Source organism: Quercus lobata, chromosome 2 (assembly GCF_001633185.2).
Source record: "Quercus lobata isolate SW786 chromosome 2, ValleyOak3.0 Primary Assembly, whole genome shotgun sequence".
NCBI classification, from domain to species: Eukaryota; Viridiplantae; Streptophyta; class Magnoliopsida; order Fagales; family Fagaceae; genus Quercus; species Quercus lobata.
The window spans coordinates 71,132,788-71,152,537 of record NC_044905.1 but is presented as its reverse complement, the minus strand read 5'-3'; the positions used below and the strand labels follow the sequence as shown (position 1 = coordinate 71,152,537).

General features: G+C 33.4%; 5 protein-coding genes across 5 annotated transcripts; 2 read left to right on the top strand and 3 right to left on the bottom strand.

The window, feature by feature from the left end:
• The first annotated feature begins 198 nt into the window (after nucleotides 1–198).
• Nucleotides 199–8,851, top strand: LOC115969839. Its single transcript, XM_031089464.1, has 3 exons — nucleotides 199–616; nucleotides 6,467–6,690; nucleotides 8,463–8,851. Exons 1-3 carry the CDS (start codon nucleotides 405–407, stop codon nucleotides 8,675–8,677), a joined length of 651 nt encoding a protein of 216 aa, XP_030945324.1. The 5' UTR covers nucleotides 199–404; the 3' UTR covers nucleotides 8,678–8,851.
• Nucleotides 2,706–3,260, bottom strand: LOC115976422. The gene has a single exon (XM_031097689.1). It carries the CDS (start codon nucleotides 3,065–3,067, stop codon nucleotides 2,861–2,863), a length of 207 nt encoding a protein of 68 aa, XP_030953549.1. The 5' UTR covers nucleotides 3,068–3,260; the 3' UTR covers nucleotides 2,706–2,860.
• Nucleotides 8,852–9,774: 923 nt separating the features above from the next.
• Nucleotides 9,775–13,500, bottom strand: LOC115978224. Its single transcript, XM_031100240.1, has 2 exons — nucleotides 13,168–13,500; nucleotides 9,775–10,143 (listed from the first exon to the last, which is right to left on the bottom strand). The coding sequence occupies exon 2, from the start codon at nucleotides 10,133–10,135 to the stop codon at nucleotides 9,926–9,928; it is 210 nt and encodes a 69-aa protein (XP_030956100.1). The 5' UTR covers nucleotides 10,136–10,143; nucleotides 13,168–13,500; the 3' UTR covers nucleotides 9,775–9,925.
• On the bottom strand, nucleotides 12,754–13,193 carry LOC115978223. The gene has a single exon (XM_031100239.1). The coding sequence runs from the start codon at nucleotides 13,165–13,167 to the stop codon at nucleotides 12,955–12,957; it is 213 nt and encodes a 70-aa protein (XP_030956099.1). The 5' UTR covers nucleotides 13,168–13,193; the 3' UTR covers nucleotides 12,754–12,954.
• A 5,240-nt stretch (nucleotides 13,501–18,740) lies between the features above and the next one.
• Nucleotides 18,741–19,475, top strand: LOC115957446. Its single transcript, XM_031075692.1, has one exon. It carries the CDS (start codon nucleotides 18,755–18,757, stop codon nucleotides 18,962–18,964), a length of 210 nt encoding a protein of 69 aa, XP_030931552.1. The 5' UTR covers nucleotides 18,741–18,754; the 3' UTR covers nucleotides 18,965–19,475.
• The last annotated feature ends 275 nt before the right edge of the window (nucleotides 19,476–19,750 follow it).

The window sequence follows — 19,750 nt, the reverse complement described above, 5'->3', positions numbered from 1 at the left end:
TCATGAGCAATCATAAAAAGTGCTTTTCACCCACAAAGTCTAATTTCCTCTCAAAAGCAACGAGATTATGGAAAAAAGAGGTTAATACGTCAAGCTTTTACCTATTTTTCGGATTAACTAATAGTTTTGCTAGGATCAATTCAATAATACACGTACTATATGAGTGTTACTTCGAAGTTTCCTTGACCGTAGTGCGTGTGAGGTGTATAATGTGAATGGGTATAGCTTGATGCTGTAACGTTCACTTTCCAAGTCATCAACTCCTTGTCTCTTCCTCTCTCCCAAAGCAAAACCCACATTTTATAATCATCTTTTAGTCTATTTTTTGCCTACTCAAAAGACTTTTAAGAGAGATAACAAAAGAGATCTGGTAGAGAGAGAGAGAGAGAGAGAAGGTGAAGAAGATGTCTGATTGGGGGCCGGTGTTTGTGGCAGTGGTGCTCTTCATATTGCTCACTCCAGGTTTGCTGGTTCAGATTCCGGGCAAAGGCCGATTCATAGAGTTTGGCAACTTCCAGACAAGTGGAGCATCCATACTGGTTCATTCCATCATCTACTTTGCTCTCATGTGCATCTTCCTATTAGCTATTGGGATTCACATGTACATCGGCTCATAGCATAGCCCCCCCACAATAAACAACACCCGACATCCACAAGTTTCACAGTTAGTAAGATTGTTGTGTTCTGCTCTTTGTTATCATGTCCTCTGTATCTTTAATGGGATTGAAATTATTGAGAGTTAGTCATAAATGAATTTAGTTGAATACAAGCTTGCAAATTCTCCATGAATTCTACCATTAACTAGAAATGGTTTTGTGTTTGACTGGTTGGTATATATGGTTCTTAATTACTCATCCGAATTTCAAACACAGGATGATATGCAATTTGACATAAATCATTTGTTCGAATTTTATCTTGGCTAATATGATTGTCAATTTTAAGGTAAAGAATTTTCTTAATTTTATTAGAATTTAATATACGTTGTTTGTTGCCCTTTGGTTCACTGATCAATATCTACTATGTGACTGTAAACGTTTTGCTCGAGGATGTCCTTTCAAATTCATTGATGAATCTCTTTGTGAGTGAGTAAGCGTACTTGGAGTGATCCGAAAGGATCTGGCATTATAAAGATCACATAAAAAGTTCTATATCTTACAATAGGCTAGCTTCCATTCCCATTGTATTACAGACAAATTTAGCAAAGATTCATTCCTGTAATTGTGTTGGCGATTTTATCTTGTTGAGAGGATAGCAATTACATAAATAAGGTGTGTGTTCATTATTCAATCTCATGCATAATTGGATTTAGCAATAAATCAGTAAGAGGAAAGACTGGAGAGGAGACCTTATCAAGTTGTTTCCTCGGTTCTGAAGGCCAAAATGGCAGGTTTAATTAAGAAACACTGAGTTTTGTATTGAGACTAGCGCATATGGTGAAAGCAAACATAACAATAATAGGTTTGGCTTACCTCTAGTACTTTTTTAACTGGAGGTGTCTTTTTGTTTTAAATACACAATAGCAAGTGATAGTGTGTTTTAATCTCCACTTTCTATTTAGTTAACGGGTTGATGTGACAGTTTCTCATTAAAAGAAAAAGAGGTTCCAGTTAAAAAAAAAATACTGGAGGTAAGTCAAACCCAACAATAAAAATGTTTTATTAATGAAGTTTTTGACTCTTGGATTTGGGAGTTGAGGGATCAGTTTTGTAGTCCAATGCAAAAATTTGACGCTTATATGTGTTTCCTGTTTGAGATTTAGACCAGTTGTTTATATTAATGTGAAAATAAAAGGCTAAATTTAGGATAAGCAAGCACATCTCAATGATAATTTTCCTTATTTTTACTAAGAGTATTAGGCTACTGGCAATCTTATTTAGATTGAACAAAGGCATATTACGGAGGCTTATTAAGGAGCGTGCCAAAGGCAAATATAGAAAAGTATCAAATGTTCAATTATAAGTTATAATGCACACATGTTAAATGTTTAATTACATGTTACAATGTATACATGTTAACTGGGGAAAAAAATTGCAATGATTCATCTATTTTGCACCCAAAACTTAAAGTATTGGTTGGTTGTGTATGCTTTTCTTTTAAATGATTTGCTTTATTTTTTAAAAATAGTAAAAAAAAATTATTAAATGAAATTTAACTTTGTGTTCTTAAAATATTCATTAATAACCAGGTGAGTTGAGCTTGATGATACCTACCTACTCATATTTTAAATTAATTGGATGAGAGAATACAAGAGTTTAGAGCATATTGAGGGGAGGATGAGATATTTATGTAGTATTTTTAAACGGTTAAAAAAAATAAAAATAAAAGGTACTCATTAATAAGGCTATTTTTTTAAAATAATAATAATAACCCGTTAGTGAGCTCAAAGGCTTAGGAGCATATAAAAATCCCCTGCGGCCCTGCCTATATTTGTACCTGTTCCCAAAACAACAAGGTCTCTCAGAAACCGATGCTTGCTAAAGAACATATCAAGTGAGGTTATTGCTAATTATTTGTCATTATCTTTTGAAATACCACACTGTGATTTGTCTTCCTGCTAGTTCTTAGTTCTTACTCAAATTGCTAGCCCAAGAAACATTCTAACCATGCGACAAGTAACTCTATATGACTCTATCATGAATGGCAAAGTAAATCTCTTTTCCCATAGTAATGATTAGCTTGACAAACCCTGCTGAAAATTGTGGGAGACTGAATGATAATTATAATCCCTTCATTAGCAAAAAGCTGATTTCTTGAGAGCTTACATAGACCAAAAGCAGAAAACAAAAATAGTATATATATATATATATATATATATATATATAGCATAAAACTCTTTGTCCTAGTAGAAGCCTATTGCTTCCTAGACATAGAGGTGAATGTTAAGAATAACAAGAAACAAAATAAGAAGCAAACCGTAGAGAACCGTGTGCACAAATATGGAGCCAATACTAGTCTTCATGCCCATTAAATCGAGTGGCTGATTCTTTCCGGGCATTTGAAACAGTGTTCCTGGTGACAAAAGTGCAAACAGTGCCGCAGCTATGAGTGGTGCAGCCCAATCGTTCATTCTCAGCCTTACAAAATTGTCCAAAACTTCACCTTCCAACACAGAAGAGGAGGAAGAAGAAGAAGAAAGAAGAATAATCACAAAGGCATAAAAAGTATTAAAAGGGCTTTGGATACCATATTATTACTATGTCCTCAAGACCATATAGGAGGAAGAATAGGAATCCCCTAAAGCAAGAACATAATAAGACCAATCTAACGTTATCAATCGGTCACTTTATCCTTCTTTTGAGTTTTTTCGTTTTCTTTAAAGTTTCTAGTTTTTTTTTTTTTTTTTTTTTTTTTTTTGAATTATTTAAAGTTTCTAGTTGCGCCGTTGGATAAGGCAAAGAATCATTTTCTAATGTTGTCAAACTCACAAGTGGGTTGAGTGGATGCATGATTTGCAGCTTGCAATCAATTACAGCATTTAAGTAACAACGTGGTTGGGTCACAATTCATCATCACCGTCCATTTTTGCTCACGTCACGCTTGTAGAAGTTTATTATAAGCATTCTTTTGAAAAAGAGGCTAGAGGCTTGGGGGAGGGTTTGGTCAAAATAAATAGCTTGAAATAAGGAAGTGGGTCCAGTGAAATGGCTTTATGCATATGGAAGGGGAGGCTAGGAGCACCGTTTTGCTCTCTCACCTTTGGGTTGAGACTTAAGAAATTTGAGATGGCTATGTGAATGTTTGCTTTAAGAGGCATGGGCAATCTTGCTTTTGTCTCTTTTGCCCACACTCCAAGGTCTCAATTTTATTTAATGGAGCACGGCTATCATCAAAATTTAATTGTTTCAATGGCAATGGTAGTATTGAATCTGATTTTTTTTTTTTTTTTTTTAAATTCAAATAAAAAAAGTTAGAATTGATCAAATGACCAACTTTGCAAAAATAAATCATGACAATCTAAATATTTTGTCTATGTCTATATATAAAAAAAATAAAATAAAAAATAAAAAATCACCGCTATTGCAACTTGTCTAGTGGAAAGAAATTTTTGATTGGTGCCTATTAGCTAAAACAACATTGTTTGCTATGCATGGTTGTCTTTTTCTATGCAAGGGAAATAGTGCATAAATTTTGGGGTGTGTATGCGTTGCTAGGTGGGGTTGGAGGGTTTGTTCAACCTAACCCAAACTTGGTAGGTTGAGATGTTTTTAACCCAACCCAACTCATCATATGTAGATATCAATGTAACTCCACTCATGTGGGTTGGGTCAAGGGTTAATGTAAAAAATTGAACTTTCATTAATTATTTAAAATGGTTTACAATTCATATAATATACGTAAATTATATCACAAGTATCCATCTTCATCATATCTAGTTCTCAAGATATCGATTCTATTAAAAAAAAAAACCCTTAAAATATCAAAATAAATCAAACTAAAAAAATTAAAATAGGAGTAGAAAAATAAACTTCTATTATGATGGACTGGGTTGGATTAGATGACTTGGAAAAAGTCAAAAAAATATTAATTTGAACTCAACCCAACTTGAGGGTCAAAATAAAATTCTAACCCAACTCAACCCGCCAACCCACAAAAACCAATTTGAGACGTTAGGTTGGGCTAGTTTCACTAGGCTAGTGGGTTGGATTTTCACCCCTATGCGTGCATAACATAATGGAGAGAGAAAGAGAAAGGACATTGGTAAAGAGAAAATATTAAAAATTAAAACTTAAAATGAAAATAAGAAAATATAAAATTGATATTTGAAGAGTCGAATTGAAATACTGAATACCAAAACAAATTCTTCATTTATTTTTAACACATATGAACATAATGTTTAGATTGTCATTACTCATAACATTTGGGATTAAAAATGAAAAAAAAAAGGATTTAATTTATAGTAACAGAGAAAAGTATGTTTGGTTAGAAAGAATGGGAAAGAAGGGAGAAGAGTGGACTCAAATTCCATTGTTTAGTTAGAAGGAAAGACATGAGAGAAAGGAAAAAGGAAGATAAATGGTTTTCATGGATCCCAATACTTTTTTTTGTTGATAATTTGACAGTTGGAGGATTTGAACCTGAACGTTTTCGTTGGAAATACTAGGAGATATCAACTAATTGTACTATAAAACTTGTGGTAGGTCCTACCACTTTTTTTTTTTTTTTATTACTTTCCCTCAAAATCCATAAAATTACTATTATATTCTTGGAAAGTTATAAATTTGTTGTGAAATTACTTTCATATCATCATAATTAATTATTAATTTACAAGGATAAATAGTAAAATAATATATTTTTTATTTATTTTTTATTTTCTTTCTCTTTCCTCTACATCTATATAGTGGTGTCAATATTTGACAAGACCCGGAAATACGACACGAGTTTTTATGAATTAGGGTTGTATCTTAGCAGGTTCAGGTCAAATTGAAAATGATAGGGTAAGAATTGTTTTCACAAGCATGTTGACCCGTAATTGATACTTTAACATACTAATTTATTCGTATCAACTTGAAATGACTCGTTTAACATGTATAACAAATAAATAGTCATTTTATTTTAGATTTTTCAAATACCTTTTATATCTAGCCTATTTTAAACTTAAAAATAAAAGTGAGTAATTATAAAATCTTATTAAAGGGTATAATTGAAACCTTAAATCTCTAAACCCTTCAATATGAACTTCTAAATGATATATTTTAAGTATAAGTCTGAATTTGGTAAGGATGGGGTGTTAAACCCATGTTTTATACCACCCAATAAGATATTGCCACATCAGTATTTTACTTTAAATTTAATACATTTTACCACACTTAATAACATCTCAATAAACTCCTAATTTGGTTGGATTTATATATGAGTATTAGAATTGATTAGGAGTGGTTGTGTTATTCTTAAATATGTGATAAGATAATGTGGTATGTTGGGATTGGAAGGATAAATCATGAGTTTTATACCACATCCTTACAGAATTTAATCTCATTAAGTATTTGATGTTATTGTTAACTTTCAAATTATATACTTAATAGGTATTTTAATATTATGAGTTTGTATTAAATTTAAAACAATATTAATCAAGTCAAACATGTTGGAATATAATGAGTTGCTTCTTTGAAGCAAGTGAAATGAGTGTATTTATGTCAACCCAACTTGTTTAATATTAAGAGTGTTAAGTTAGTCATGTCGTATCAACTTGTTTCATTAACAAGTCATGTTAAGGATGAAGGATCATGATATGATTATTAGAGCATCTCTAACAAATACTGTATCTCTATTTTTTGGAGATAAAATGCTACTCTTCACACTCCAACCGGTTCTCTAAACACAAAACTTTTCTAAATTTTTTTTGAAGTTGCGACAATACTTCTCTTAATTTAGAGAACACTGTAGCAACTCTATTCCCTTATTTTATCTTAAAAAATTGAACAGTGGTATTAATTTACTATTCTTTCTCTCTCATCCAAACCATCAGCTTCTTCCTCAACGCCACGGTCACACCATTAGCTTCTTCCTCAAAATCTTCAGAAAACCACTTCCGGCAAGCTCTACTGACCTTTTCAAACTCGAAACCCACCAACACTTCCTTCCTCTCTCTCACTCAAATTGGCAAGGAGACAACCCCATCAGATCGGCGTGGTTGTTGTGGCGTGGTTTTTGTGGAGAAGTGGTTGCTGCAGCGACAAGATTGGCGCGGTCGTGAGTGGTGATGGATTTCTAATCGGTTTTTGATGATGAGTTTTGGCCTTGGGTCGTTTTGGTCTTTTTTTTGGTTGAATTAATTTGGGTATGGGTGGTGTGTTATGTTGTTGATGGTGGAGATTGCATGGTAGTGGTTGATGGGTTGTGGTTTGTGGTAGTTGTGTTGTGGCGGTGGTTTTTTTTTTTTTCCTAGTGGTGGTGGGTTGGATAAGTGTGGGTGTGGGTGTGGGAGTGGTTGGGTTTTGTGACTAATGTGGTGGTAGTGGTGGGGGGTTGCCGTGTTGGTTGTGGGGGGTAGGGTGATTGTGGTGGTGGTGGTTGTGGTTGATGTGGGTTTGTGGTGCAGTGGTAGTGGCGTGGTGGTGACAACGGCAGTAGCATTGGTGTGATTGTGTGGAAATGAATAAAGAAAGATTAAAAAAGATTAAAGAAAGAATAAAAAAAGAATGAAGAAATAATATTTAAATGAGATAGAGAATGAGATAGAGAATTTGTTAGAAAGTGGATAGCTAAAATGTAAAATTCACTGTTCATTCCCAAATAGTACAAAAATTTGGAGAAGCTGCTGAAGATGCCCTTAAATGAGTTCTGTTTAGGTTGAGTCATTTAGTTGAATACCCCTACCTTGACACGATATGAACACGACATGTTAACATGAATTTACACCCTTATATCTTTTTTTTTTTTTTTGATAAAAAGCTTTGACAAACTTTCATTAATCGGAACTTGAGTTCATATAGATTACATCATATTGAATTTGATTAGCAATTATGGGTAGGGTATCCTCCACCCATATTACACAATTTGAGATTAACTTGGCATGTCTAGCCATGAGGTGTGTGGCAGAATTTTCACTTTTGCAAATGTGGTTTGCCTTCCATGAGTTGAAATAGCACAAATCTAGTTTAGTTCCTTCAATCACCTTCTAGATGGTACTCGGCGGAGGACCATGCTTAGTGAGGGCATTGACCACTAGTTGGGCATCACTTTCGATAATAACATCTTTGAGCCCAAGATCCCAAGCTAGGAGGGACACCCTTATATCTAAACACACACATATGAGTATTTTCCTTCCCCTTTCTTTTTCCTTTTCCTTCCCTTATTTTTTTTTTCTCTTTCATGCAATCAAACATGATTAGAAATCTTACCACTTTTTAATATTTCATTTCATGTTCTACCGTTCATAACTTGTATTTTTTCTTCTCTTTGTACAATCAAACATGATTAGGAATCTTACCACTTTTTATATTTCATTTCATGTTCTACCGTTCATAATTTGTCAAGTTTCTATTTTTTTTTTAAATTTTAAACTTTTTGATTATTTTGTAATAATTTCTTTTAATAAAGAATGCATAATAAGTTATAAGGGATAAAATATAAAATGAAATACGAAAAATTTCCCTAAATTTTTAACAGAGAAGAAGTGAAAGCCCGAGGCCCTTTCCTTCTGGACTTCCCCAGTACCCATCATTACATGAGTTCACATGTCACATGTGCCCCAATGCAGACAAAGCCCCATCCACATCCCCTAGTGACTCACCCATTCACTCACTCTACTATTAATAATTTAATAAACAATAAAACTCAATCCTATTCCTATTGACTTATTGAGCTTAACAAAAAAGCCTAATATTACCACCACAAAAAAGAAAAAAGAAAAAAAAAAAAGCTTTCTCTCACTTCCATCGTCCTCATCTTCATCTATCTGCGTTGCCTAAAAGCTACCACCTTCTCTTTACCCACAGCCCCTACATAACCCATTTTTTGAGAAAAAATGGCTGACTGGGCCCCTGTACTAATCGGTGTGGTACTCTTCGTGCTCCTCCAACCGGGTCTTCTCTTTCAGTTACCGGGTCACAACCGACAGTTAGAGTTTGGCAGCATGAAGACTAATGGCAAGGCTATAGCTATCCACACCCTCATCTTCTTTGCTATCTATGCTATCCTCATCTTAGCTCTCCACGTCCACATCTACACCGGCTAAACCCGGTTGTCTCACTGGCCTTCTCAGGGGGTTTGCTTTTTCTGTTCAAGATCTGTGTATGTGTTATTCTTTTCCTCAGTTATATATTAACATAATACTTGGTAAGTTGGTTTATCAAACATGTACAAGCACAGATCTCTTTGATTTGGAAATGTAGCTTTTTGCTTGTGTTAATGTAGTAACTTATTATATTTACTGGGGTTAAATTGCTCTTTGCTACTATATAAATTACAGTTTTAACAGTGATTTTGATTTGAGTTGAATTGATAATGATATGTCATCTCGTGGTGTTGAAATTAGTCCAAAATCACATGCTAAAGCTAAACAACAGTGAAAAGTAAGCTTAAATCCAAAAATAATATCTCAATCTCATTATGATTTGAATTTATATTAAATTTGTAAATTAAAAGCAATGCCGGTGAAATATGGAGTAACTTTTTAGCTTGTGATTGGACGAGTTTACTTTTGTGGACTTTTGTATTTATTTAGAGTAAATTGGGTTTGGTTATCTCTGCCTCACGTGTTAGGACTTGGGACTTGGAAATTTTGTTAGTTTGGTAACTAATTAAATAGGCACCAAACCTTAATTCCAGTGCCATTGTTGCATCCGAGGTTGAGTTTATGAACTACGGGTGAGATCTCACAGGATGAGTATGCACATGTTACATTATATGATTTAAATTTATAGCGTTTATTTTATAATGCTTGCTATTTACGATAGGCTCAAAAATATCAATTGAGTTCATTTATTTATTTTTTAACTTGTTTAGGCCGGGTTTGATCTCAGGTTTTCTAGAAGATAAAGACTTTTAACAATTTTAACAATTGAGTTAATTGAAATTTGAAACTCACAATTAATGCATTTAGAAAAAGAAGAAAAAGAACACTACCAAACTAGCAATCGTATAGAAAAAAAAAACAGTGTTACTCCTATTTCTGTGATACCCTTAATTACAGGTGAAATGGAGTCTTTATAAGTCGTAAGAGCAGTAATGCTAAAATACAATGCTGTATATATTTATTTTTCTTTCTTTTCCAATGTAAGACAATTAATGGAGTTTTCTTTTAATATGAACCAAACCTACTAGACACCCGCATAACACTAAACAAGGAGTCAAGTAAGGAACATTAGAGTTACAAAGAAGGAGAAATTAGAACAACATCCCTGTCTTGATGAGGAAGATTAGAAAGGAAAAAAAAAAAAGATCAAAACAAATAGGGGTGAACATAGTTTGGATCCAATCATGATCATGAATATATGTGAATGCCGATTGCAATGATCAAGATGGTGACTATGCAAAAGTAAATAATGGCATGAACCAGAATGGCAATCCCGCTTGTGCTCATGTTCCCGAACTCTATCACCCTTACTCTTGACGGTATTTGGAACAGCAACCCTGGTGACAAGAGGATGAACAAAACTACGGAGACAACGACTGGCCCCCAATCTGCACCCATCTCTCTCTCTCTCTCTCTCTCTCTCTCTCTCTTTTGCTTGAATTGAGAAGGAGATATATGGAGGAGACTATGGAATTTCTCTTGGAGTGTGAATGAGAGAAGACAATGATGTGCTAGCAACTAATATGTAGAAGAACGAGTGAGAGTTATTATCTTGATGGTGAAGGAGACGGGGATGCTAAACGTAGTGAGAAGGAAGTGAGTACAGGTTTCAAGGAGAGGAAAGGTATATTATGATACTGTGTTTGCTTTATGAAGATGGGTAGGAACATCTTTTATTTCATTTGCTTCTAATTGATAGTCGTTTACTACAGGACTTCATTTCCCTCGCAAATAGGCTATATTCTTGTAGTGATGGTGTCAAGACTACCTGTGTTTTGATTCTTTTGAATGCTTAATTCCTTGCTTGGATGACATATTTACATTAAAAGTAGAGAATAATGGGAGGAGTAGAAATATGATGAGGACCTGAAGGTTCTGAACTAGAGACTAGAGACGTTAGGTTGGCAAAAAATAATGTTAACTTTTGTTGTTATGTACTGTAGCTTGCAGAGTAGGGATTTGGACTCATGCAGGGTAAGGATTGATCAACAAAGTTACGGTAGTCACTAGTGGATTAGAGATATGATAGGATTTAAATCTATTATCATTTACTTTATAATGTTTACTCTTTACCAATAAGTCAAAACATCAACAGATTTGTTTTTTTATTTTTGTTTTAAATCTATTATCATTTACTTTATAATGTTTACTCTTTACCAATAAGTCAAAACATCAACAAATTTGTTTTTTTATTTTTTATTTTTGTTTTTGTTTTGTTTTGTTTTGTTTTTTTATTTTTTTGTTTTTTCTTTTAGTTTAGTAAGAGTTTAAGTGGTGGCTTTTGGAATTTTTTCTAAGGCAATTATTAAGAAACTTAAAATAAGCAAAATTGAATTAAAAAAAAATGAATATATCAATATCAAAAAAAGAAAAACATGCAAATAAGTGAAGTTTTTAAACACACAAATACACATAAAAGAATAAAGTAAAATTTATAAGTTCATTCAACATATTCAACTTAGGCATTTAACCGTTATATTAATTACGTTCAATAAAGCATTCATGCATTGTTTTATTACATATGTATTTGTACAAAATGTAACACATAATTTCAACAAATTAAGTTAAAGACTAAAGCAAGCATTAATAGAGTAATAATTAAAATATACCGAATAAATAAAATAATGTTGTCAAACCACTAATAGTTAATTTGGTTATCTTTTGTAAATGTAGATATTTCTGAGAGCAATGTATCTGCCGATCTTTTAGTTTAGTGGGCTGTCCTTTTGTTTGTTCTGGATTGGGCTGGTCCCCATCTCCTTCTTATCGCCTCCAATTGTCCAGCCTTTGGATTTTGGATAGAGACAGTCTCAGGCCCAGTTCTTCTAAGTGTTATTCCGGGCGTTTTCTATTTTAATAGAGTGTTTATTCATTAAAAAAAATTAAAGGAAAAAACCACTAACAGTTAAAACACCAATAGACCTCAGTCACCTCGCAATGACCCTTTTTTTTTTGGACTGAATAATCGTCGATATATTCAAGTTTCTATGCTCACTGTTCACCCCCCATTCCCCAAAGTCTAAAACTTACCCAAATCCCAAATTCCACCTCCCCCTCGTTACTTTTGTGCACGTAGTTAATAGGACCCGCACACGTTCCCTCCCAAGAATCTAATCAATCCATTCTTCTGTATGTATTATCCCCAGCTCATACTGCAGTATTTGTAAAGCCAAAGATATTTGGCAATTGGTAGCCACCTCTATCTAAATTTTAAATAGTATTCCATATTCAAATAATTTATTTCGTTTTGTATTTCCCTCATTTTAGAACATGGGTATGCTTGGTGTTTTGCTTTAAAGTGATACTAGCTGAAATCTTGATGGTCCAAGTCATGGCTGAAAAATCGAGGGATCAGAGCTGAACCCATTTGGGTTTAAGGCTTAAATCAAGGTTAGTGCACTTGGGGTTGTGGCTAGAGTTGCGGATCAGCCCGTTTCTAGTGTTTCAGAGTCACCAGAGGGTAATAAGGATTAAGGTGTACTCTAATTCAAATGGCTGCACTGGACAGTGGACACCCTGCCGTATTAGGTTTTTTTTGTTGTTGTTGTGAATTTCGGGAGGGATACTCTGATTATATGTATTTTATTTAATTTTTTGTTAAAGTTTTTGGGCTAATTTGTGTTCTTGTTTGGGCTGATTTGTATTTGTTTGGACAATTTTTTTTGGTTCAATCTTCAAGGGCCCAAGATTTTGGAGGATCAAATTTTATTTTTAATGGGCTTGTTATCTAGATGTTCAACTTTCTTTTTCAGGTAGTCTACAACCCATGTTACATTAAAATTTTTTTGTCAGGTCAAGTGTTCATGTGAACATCTTGACCAAGATGTAGTTGTGGACTTCAACAATTGAGCTGTCAGGTCAGGTGTTCATGTCAACACCCTAACCCTGCCTAATGCCCCTGGAGTTTTGATAGACTTAGACAATTGAGTTGTTTGAAATTTGAAATCCACAATCAGTGCATTTAGAAAAAAGAACACTGCAGACTTCAACAATTTGTTTGAAATTTGAAACCCAAATCAGTGATTCAGTGCATCTTTAAAAAAGGAACACTACCAATACCAAATAAGACAATTTATGGATTTCTCTTTTAATGAGAACCAAACCTACTAGGCATCCGCATAACACTTAACAAGAAGCCAAGTAAGGAACATTAAGAGGAAAAATTACAAAGAAAAGAGAAATTAGAAAAGTTACAAAGAAAAGTTACATAGTTTGGATCAATTAACATGTATGTGAATGCCAATTGCAATGATCAAGATGGTGAGTATGCAAAAGTAAATAATGGCATGAACCAGAATGGCAATCCCGCTTGTGTTCATGTTCCCGAACTCTATCACCCTTACTCTTGCTGGTAGTTGGAACAGCAACCCTGGTGACAAGAGAATGAACAAAACCACCGCGACAATGACAGGCCCCCAATCTGCACCCATCTCTCTCTCTCTCTCTCTCTCTCTCTTTCTCTTGCTTGAAATGAAAAGGAGATATATGGAGGAGACTATGAAATTTCTATTGGGAGTATGAATGAGAGAGAAGACAATGATGTGCTCCTAATATGCAGAAGAACCAATGAGTGTTATTTTCTTGGTGGTGAAGGAGACAAGCTAGGATGCTAAACTTAGTGAGAAGGAAGACAATGGGCTTAAGAGATAGGAAAGGTATGTTATGGCTAGTGGGTTTGCTTTATGGAGTCGGGAAAGAAACACTTTTTCTTTCATTTGCTTCTAATAATTGTTCAATACAAGGCTTCTTTTCCCTTGCTTTAGATATTGATGAAGGTGGAATCTTTATAAAAAGAAATCAAAAGAAATAAAATGGGGAAAGGAAGTGCAGGTGTAAAAGCTAAGGTTTTTTTTTTAAAAAATAACCATAAAACACATTCTATATTATAAGTTAGACAACGTTTGAAACATATTGCATATCTAACAATTCGAGTTCAGTAGACTTGATTTACCCAGAAAGGTGACGTGGACAAAGTACAAAATCGAGTTTACTGAACTCGATTTCTATACATAGAAATCGAGTTCAGTGAACTCGATTTCTGTGTATAGAAACCGAGTTTAACAAACTCGGTTTCTGTACATAGAAATCGAGTTTATTAAAATCGATTTCTATGTAAATCAAACACTCATCCTCTGCTCAAAAAATCCAGAGAACGAAGAAGAGAGAAGCAACGGAGAGTTCAAAATGAAGAAGAAAGAAGCAACGAATGAAAACCCAGGCGTCGATTCTGACCAAACCCAAGCGCCGATCTGACCAAACCCAGGCGCCTGAAGCTTCAGGCGATGCAAAACGCAGAGATCGGATCGTTTTTGCATCGTCGCGGCGGCGATTCTGACCAAACCCAAGCGTCGATCTGACCAAACCCAGGCGCCTGAAGCTTCAAGCGCCTGGGTTTGGACAGAATCGCCGCCGCGACGATGCAAAAACGATGAAGCTTTCGCCGCCGCGACGATGCAAAAACGATGAAGCTTCAGGCGCCTGGGTTTGGTCAGAATCGGCGCTTGGGTTTCATTCGTTGCTTCTTTCTTCTTCATTTTGAACTCTCTCCGTTGCTTCTCTTCTTCGTTCTCTGGATTTTTTGAGCAGAGGATGAGTGTTTGATTTACATAGAAATCGATTTTAATAAACTCGATTTCTATGTACAGAAATCGAGTTCAGTAAACTCGATTTTGTACTTTGTCCACGTCACCTTTCTGGGTAAATCGAGTCTACTGAACTCGAATTGTTAGATATGCAATATGTTTCAAACGTTGTCTAACTTATATAGAATGTGTTTTATGGTTATTTTTTTAAAAAAACCAAAAGCTAATGTCAAGACTACGTGTGTTTTGAATGCTTCCTTGCTTGGATTACATCTTTCACAGTAAAAGCAAATTGAATGCATTAAGGAATGTAAGAACTAGTAAAGAGTTAAAGTAGGTAGAGAATTATTGGGTAGAAAAATGATGAGGACCCGAAGGTCCGAACCAGAGACTTTAGGTTGGCAAAAAGTGATGTTTACTTTTGTTAATATGTAGCATGTAGATAGGGATTTGGACCCATGTAGGGTAAGGACTGAGTGAAAAAGTTATGTTAATCATCTAGGCAACATGAAGAACGCGTTGAAGCTATTACAAGGAAAACAGTATGCAAATTTTATCATAAGATATTTACTGTTAAGCAAAGTGAATTGCAAATTTTCTCGTGCCATTAATCAAGTCGGAGAGACTCTCAGAATATAATAACAACGTGCTATTCCTTCAGAGATGGAGACATGATTTTAACTTTGAGGGCCAAAGTATAACCCATTAAAAAAAAAAAAAATCACAAAAAAAAAAGAAAAAATACTAAAGGTTTGTTTGGCTGGAAGAGTGAAAAAGTGAGATGATAGAAAATATGGAGGGGATAGAAAAGTAGGAGGATAGAAGAGATTTAATTTTTTCCTATCTGTACTTAGTTGGAATGATGGAAAAATAGAGAGATAAAAAACTTATTTGTTTCGTTGAGAAAAAAATGAGAGGATGGAAAAATGAAATTGGTATAAATTTACAATTATGTCCCCATTAAATAAAACAAAAAGGCAACACATTTTTTTAGCAAAAAAATTTGTGCATGTGCAAAAAAAAAAAGTAACACATTTTTTTTTACAAAAATAATTGTGTATGTGCATGTGGAAAAAAAAAGAAAAAAAAGAAAGAGCTACGGGACGAAAAAAAAAAAAAAAGAAAAAGAAAAAGAAAAAAGAAAGAACAACGCCCATGGGTATTTTGGTCAACCTAGGTGCACACATTTTTGCCCCCTCTCCTTCCCAGTTTTCTCCCAATTTTGAGGAGAAAATTTTCTAATGGGTCTTGGGAGAAAACACCCGGACCCTACCATCTTTTTTTCCTCTCATCCTCTTAACTAAACACCCTCCAAAAAGCTTTCCTTTATCATTTTCTCTCATTTTTTTTTTATCCTCTTTAAAATCTACTCTACCGAACACACCCTATAATTCAAGGTAAAAATATACTATGAAAAATAGACTGGTTTTCATATAATATTAAAAATATAAACAAAAGATAATACACAAAATAATTATGTCTAAATACATTCTAAACTAGTCATTCATCAAACAGTAGCATTCTTTTAAATCCTAAAAGTAATCTATGATTAATTCTATATTAAATTTGGAGTATTTTCTCTCTTAATGTACAAAATCAAATAGTTCATTTAAAAAAAAATCATTTTTGTTGTTGTTGTTATGAAACATAGTTTTGACAATATTTATGATTACAATGCTTGGCTTGTAGTTATAGTAGAAAAAAAAAAAAAGAATAAGAATAAGAATAAGTACAATTACTCTATAAACAAATTGATAAATTTTTAATCTTTTAATCATTTCAAACCATTTTGGCACAATTTAAAAACAAATGATGGAGATTAAAAAAAAAAAAAACATGTATACTTCAGATCTATTATTATCCCATCAAAATTTTGAAAGTGATAAAAAAGGAAACAAGCATACAGACACTTAGACATGCATAGATCAAGATATTAATATAGAATAAAAATTTCTGATAGTTGAATAAGAGATCTGGGGTTCAATTCTTGTTTAGATCAAAAATTGATTGGTGTCTTGGTCTGATAATAAAGACCTATTATCAGAAGCAGATGTCATAAGCTAAAACTCTCTTTAAAAAAAAATAAAGAATAAAAATAAAAAGAGCAATCTTGCTAGAAGACCCTTAATTTGTATTTTGTTTCTTAGTTTGCCCTACTTTTTTACTTTTTTTTTTGTTTTTTTGTTTTTTTTTTTGTTTACTAAAGATTTTTTTTTTAATTTTTTTTAAATTTTTTTATAAATTTTAGGGAAAGTGTTTTTGTTTACTAAAGAATTTTAGATGCATAAAACACAAAAAACGTATAAACATTGTCTTAAAAAATATTTTACGTTGAAAAAGGTTTTTATTTAGAGAAAGACCAAAAGTTATAAGTTAATTAATTTTGTTGGACTAAATAAATCTTTATTAAGCTTTTTTTTTTAATTATTTTATTGAGAAACAAATCTTTAGTAAGCTAAAGCAACAATGTATAATTATTTTAGTGAAAAGCATTTTACTCATTAAAAGAAGCACTAGTCAGTGGGGAACAACCGCTGAAGTCATACTTCACACTATCTCTAATCTTTAGATTAATAACTCATAAAACACGTATAAACATTGTCTTAAAAAATATTTTACGTTGAAAAAGGTTTTTATTTAGAGAAAGACCAAAAGTTATAAGTTAATTAATTTTGTTGGACTAAATAAATCTTTATTAAGCTTTTTTTTTTAATTATTTTATTGAGAAACAAATCTTTAGTAAGCTAAAGCAACAATGTATAATTATTTTAGTGAAAAGCATTTTACTCATTAAAAGAAGCACTAGTCAGTGGGGAACAACCGCTGAAGTCATACTTCACACTATCTCTAATCTTTAGTTATAGTTTATCCAATATCCACTAGAATTTCAATATATCTCTCTTTCATTAAAAAAAAAAAAAAAAGTAAAAAAATTTGGTTGGGGGAGCCTAATTGGGCCAGTTAACGTGGCTTCATTCCCTCTAGTAAATGATGGATTTTACCATGATTTTTATTAATTGGATCTAGCATTATGTAAGAGGATGAAATGTCATATTACTGTAATTTCGAAGTAATGAATAATAATTTGATGGGTATCAATGTTGCAAGTGGTCTAATGGCCAAGTTTTGGGACAACAAGACTTAGGTCTTTGGTTTGAGTCTTCCTGATCTCCACTAATAAGTGAGTTGGTGTCCATCTTCCTTCGTATTGCCCTAAGCGTAGGAGTTACCATGCTCCCCCTCTTACATATTTTTTATTTTACCAAAAAAAAAAAAAATTGCTGTGTTGGTCTTTAATTAATACTATTGGCTCTCTCTCTCTCTCTCTCTCTCTCTCTCTCTTGTGGGTGACTGGCTGGTGAGAGGGCAGACAGATTTAGATGGATAACTTTTGTAGTCTCTTTTTCCTCGTCTCCAATGTGCAAGCCCATACTAGTATTATCGTCTAGTCCATACAGAAAGCTCATACTAAAAGCATTAGAAGTCCAATATTTTGTTGAATACTCTTTTTTGGGCTGATCTTGGACTTCAGACAACTCGGCCCAAATTGCAACTTCAAACAAAAGATCCATACAACATGATCACATAAACAAGGTCGGTCCAAATCGGAAATGTATGTATGTATGCCTATCTCTTTCTTTTCTTTAGTACTCAACAAATGTCACGCACACAACTAAGAACTATGTACCAATCAATCATAAGAAATTCTGCAATATACCGGATTCTTTTTTTTTTTTTTGATACGCAATATACCGGATTCTAATACTTTTAAATTGCTCTTTTGATTTTACGACCATAAACTTTTTATCTATATATATATATATATATATATATATATCATGCATTATTATAATTAAACACAGCCGACCAAAGCGAGGAAAGATGCCACGTGATGCCAACCACTGGGACCATGGTGTAGCTATCAGAGTGGCGCCGAATCTAATGCTCTTATTTTGCCGATTTCGAACCATTTCTTTAATTTATCCCTTCAACACTCCAATTTGTCTTCATCAATTCTCTACACGCAACTCTATTCCTCTTTCCAAAACAACTTGTTTTTTATAATGTTTCTATCGTACACTTCTATTGGATTCTTATAATATTTGGTCTAATTAGTGTTTAAACTTTGGTTTTATAGCATTAAATTTACAACAAACTATTTTACACAATTTTTCATACATCCAAAAAGAAGTTAAAATTGTGATTTGAAGTCATGATTTTTAATTTAGAATCGTGATTTCAAGTCACAATTTCAATTATTTTTAAGAGTATGTATAAAACTATATAAAACAGTTTATATGTAATAAACACAGCTTGGTTTTATAGTCTAGTCCACACAACAGGATACACATACCCGGCCACCAACTTTAAATACTAGTGTGTTCGAGTATCTTAAACGCACAAACTTTGGAAAAGAGAAAAAAGTGAAAAAGGAATGGCAGATTGGGGACCGGTATTGATAGCAGTGGTGCTATTTGTGGTGTTGACACCAGGGCTGCTGTTCCAGCTGCCTGGCCACAGCCGAGTGGTGGACTTCTGCAACATGAGGACTAGCGGGGTCTCCATATTGGTTCACACCATTATCTTCTTTGGACTCATCACCATCTTTCTCATTGCCATTGGTGTTCATATCACCACCGGATGATCATTGATCATTTCATACCACCTCTATCTTCTTCATATCTCGGGTGCTTCCATTTCATTTTTCTTTTTTTCTTTCATCTTTAATTAGTTCATTGAAAACGTAGTAGCTAATTAGTATGAATATGGAGTTATTGTAAAGCTGAGATCAGTTTTTTTTTTTTTTTAATGTTCCTTTGGCAATCACAAGAGATGTAAAGTTGGAATGATAAGATCAATTAGACAGTAAAATGTTTGCAGGGTAGTTAAGAGTTGCGAGTAAATTGGCTTGGGCTGCAACTATGTGCTTCCACTGGTTATAGACAGAAATGCTCAAGTATATAAAAAGACATTGTGAAAAGTAAAGAGGCATTAGTCCAATCAATCATGGCTACTTGGCTCGTGTTAGATTCGGATTAGGCAAAATGATCCCAAATATACATGAAGAGTCTTGAGTCTATACTGCTAGTGTGTTTATACTGCTAAGTCGGTTGTAGTTTCTCTGTTCAATGAAATTTCGCTTAATCAGGTGTCTTCACTTGTGTGGCTCCTTACTCGTAGCAACAAAGCTGAAACTTGTTCACATGCCCTTTTTTTTATTCTTATTATTTGCAGCTAATAGAACTTTGTATTGTCCATATTATTTTCTTTAGGAATAAATCCTTTGTTCTAAATTTTTGTAGGGAAATGTTAACAAATGCCTTACGCGTATTGGTTTAGTTATTTATTTTTTTAGAAATATTTTATGGAAAAATGACAAAGCAATTAATTATTTTGACATCTTTTTATATTTCCCATGAAAGCACCCGTT

Bases quoted from the DNA above. Each gene is read 5' to 3' on its own strand.
- LOC115969839 (XM_031089464.1), top strand. From the start codon at position 405: ATGTCTGATTGGGGGCCGGTGTTTGTGGCAGTGGTGCTCTTCATATTG. The intron at 617-6,466 runs GCATAGCCCCCC...CCAAACCATCAG, and splicing joins CACATGTACATCGGCTCATA to CTTCTTCCTCAACGCCACGG. The intron at 6,691-8,462 runs GTGAGTGGTGAT...CCATTTTTTGAG, and splicing joins GCGACAAGATTGGCGCGGTC to AAAAAATGGCTGACTGGGCC.
- LOC115976422 (XM_031097689.1), bottom strand. From the start codon at position 3,067: ATGAACGATTGGGCTGCACCACTCATAGCTGCGGCACTGTTTGCACTT.
- LOC115978224 (XM_031100240.1), bottom strand. From the start codon at position 10,135: ATGGGTGCAGATTGGGGGCCAGTCGTTGTCTCCGTAGTTTTGTTCATC.
- LOC115978223 (XM_031100239.1), bottom strand. From the start codon at position 13,167: ATGGGTGCAGATTGGGGGCCTGTCATTGTCGCGGTGGTTTTGTTCATT.
- LOC115957446 (XM_031075692.1), top strand. From the start codon at position 18,755: ATGGCAGATTGGGGACCGGTATTGATAGCAGTGGTGCTATTTGTGGTG.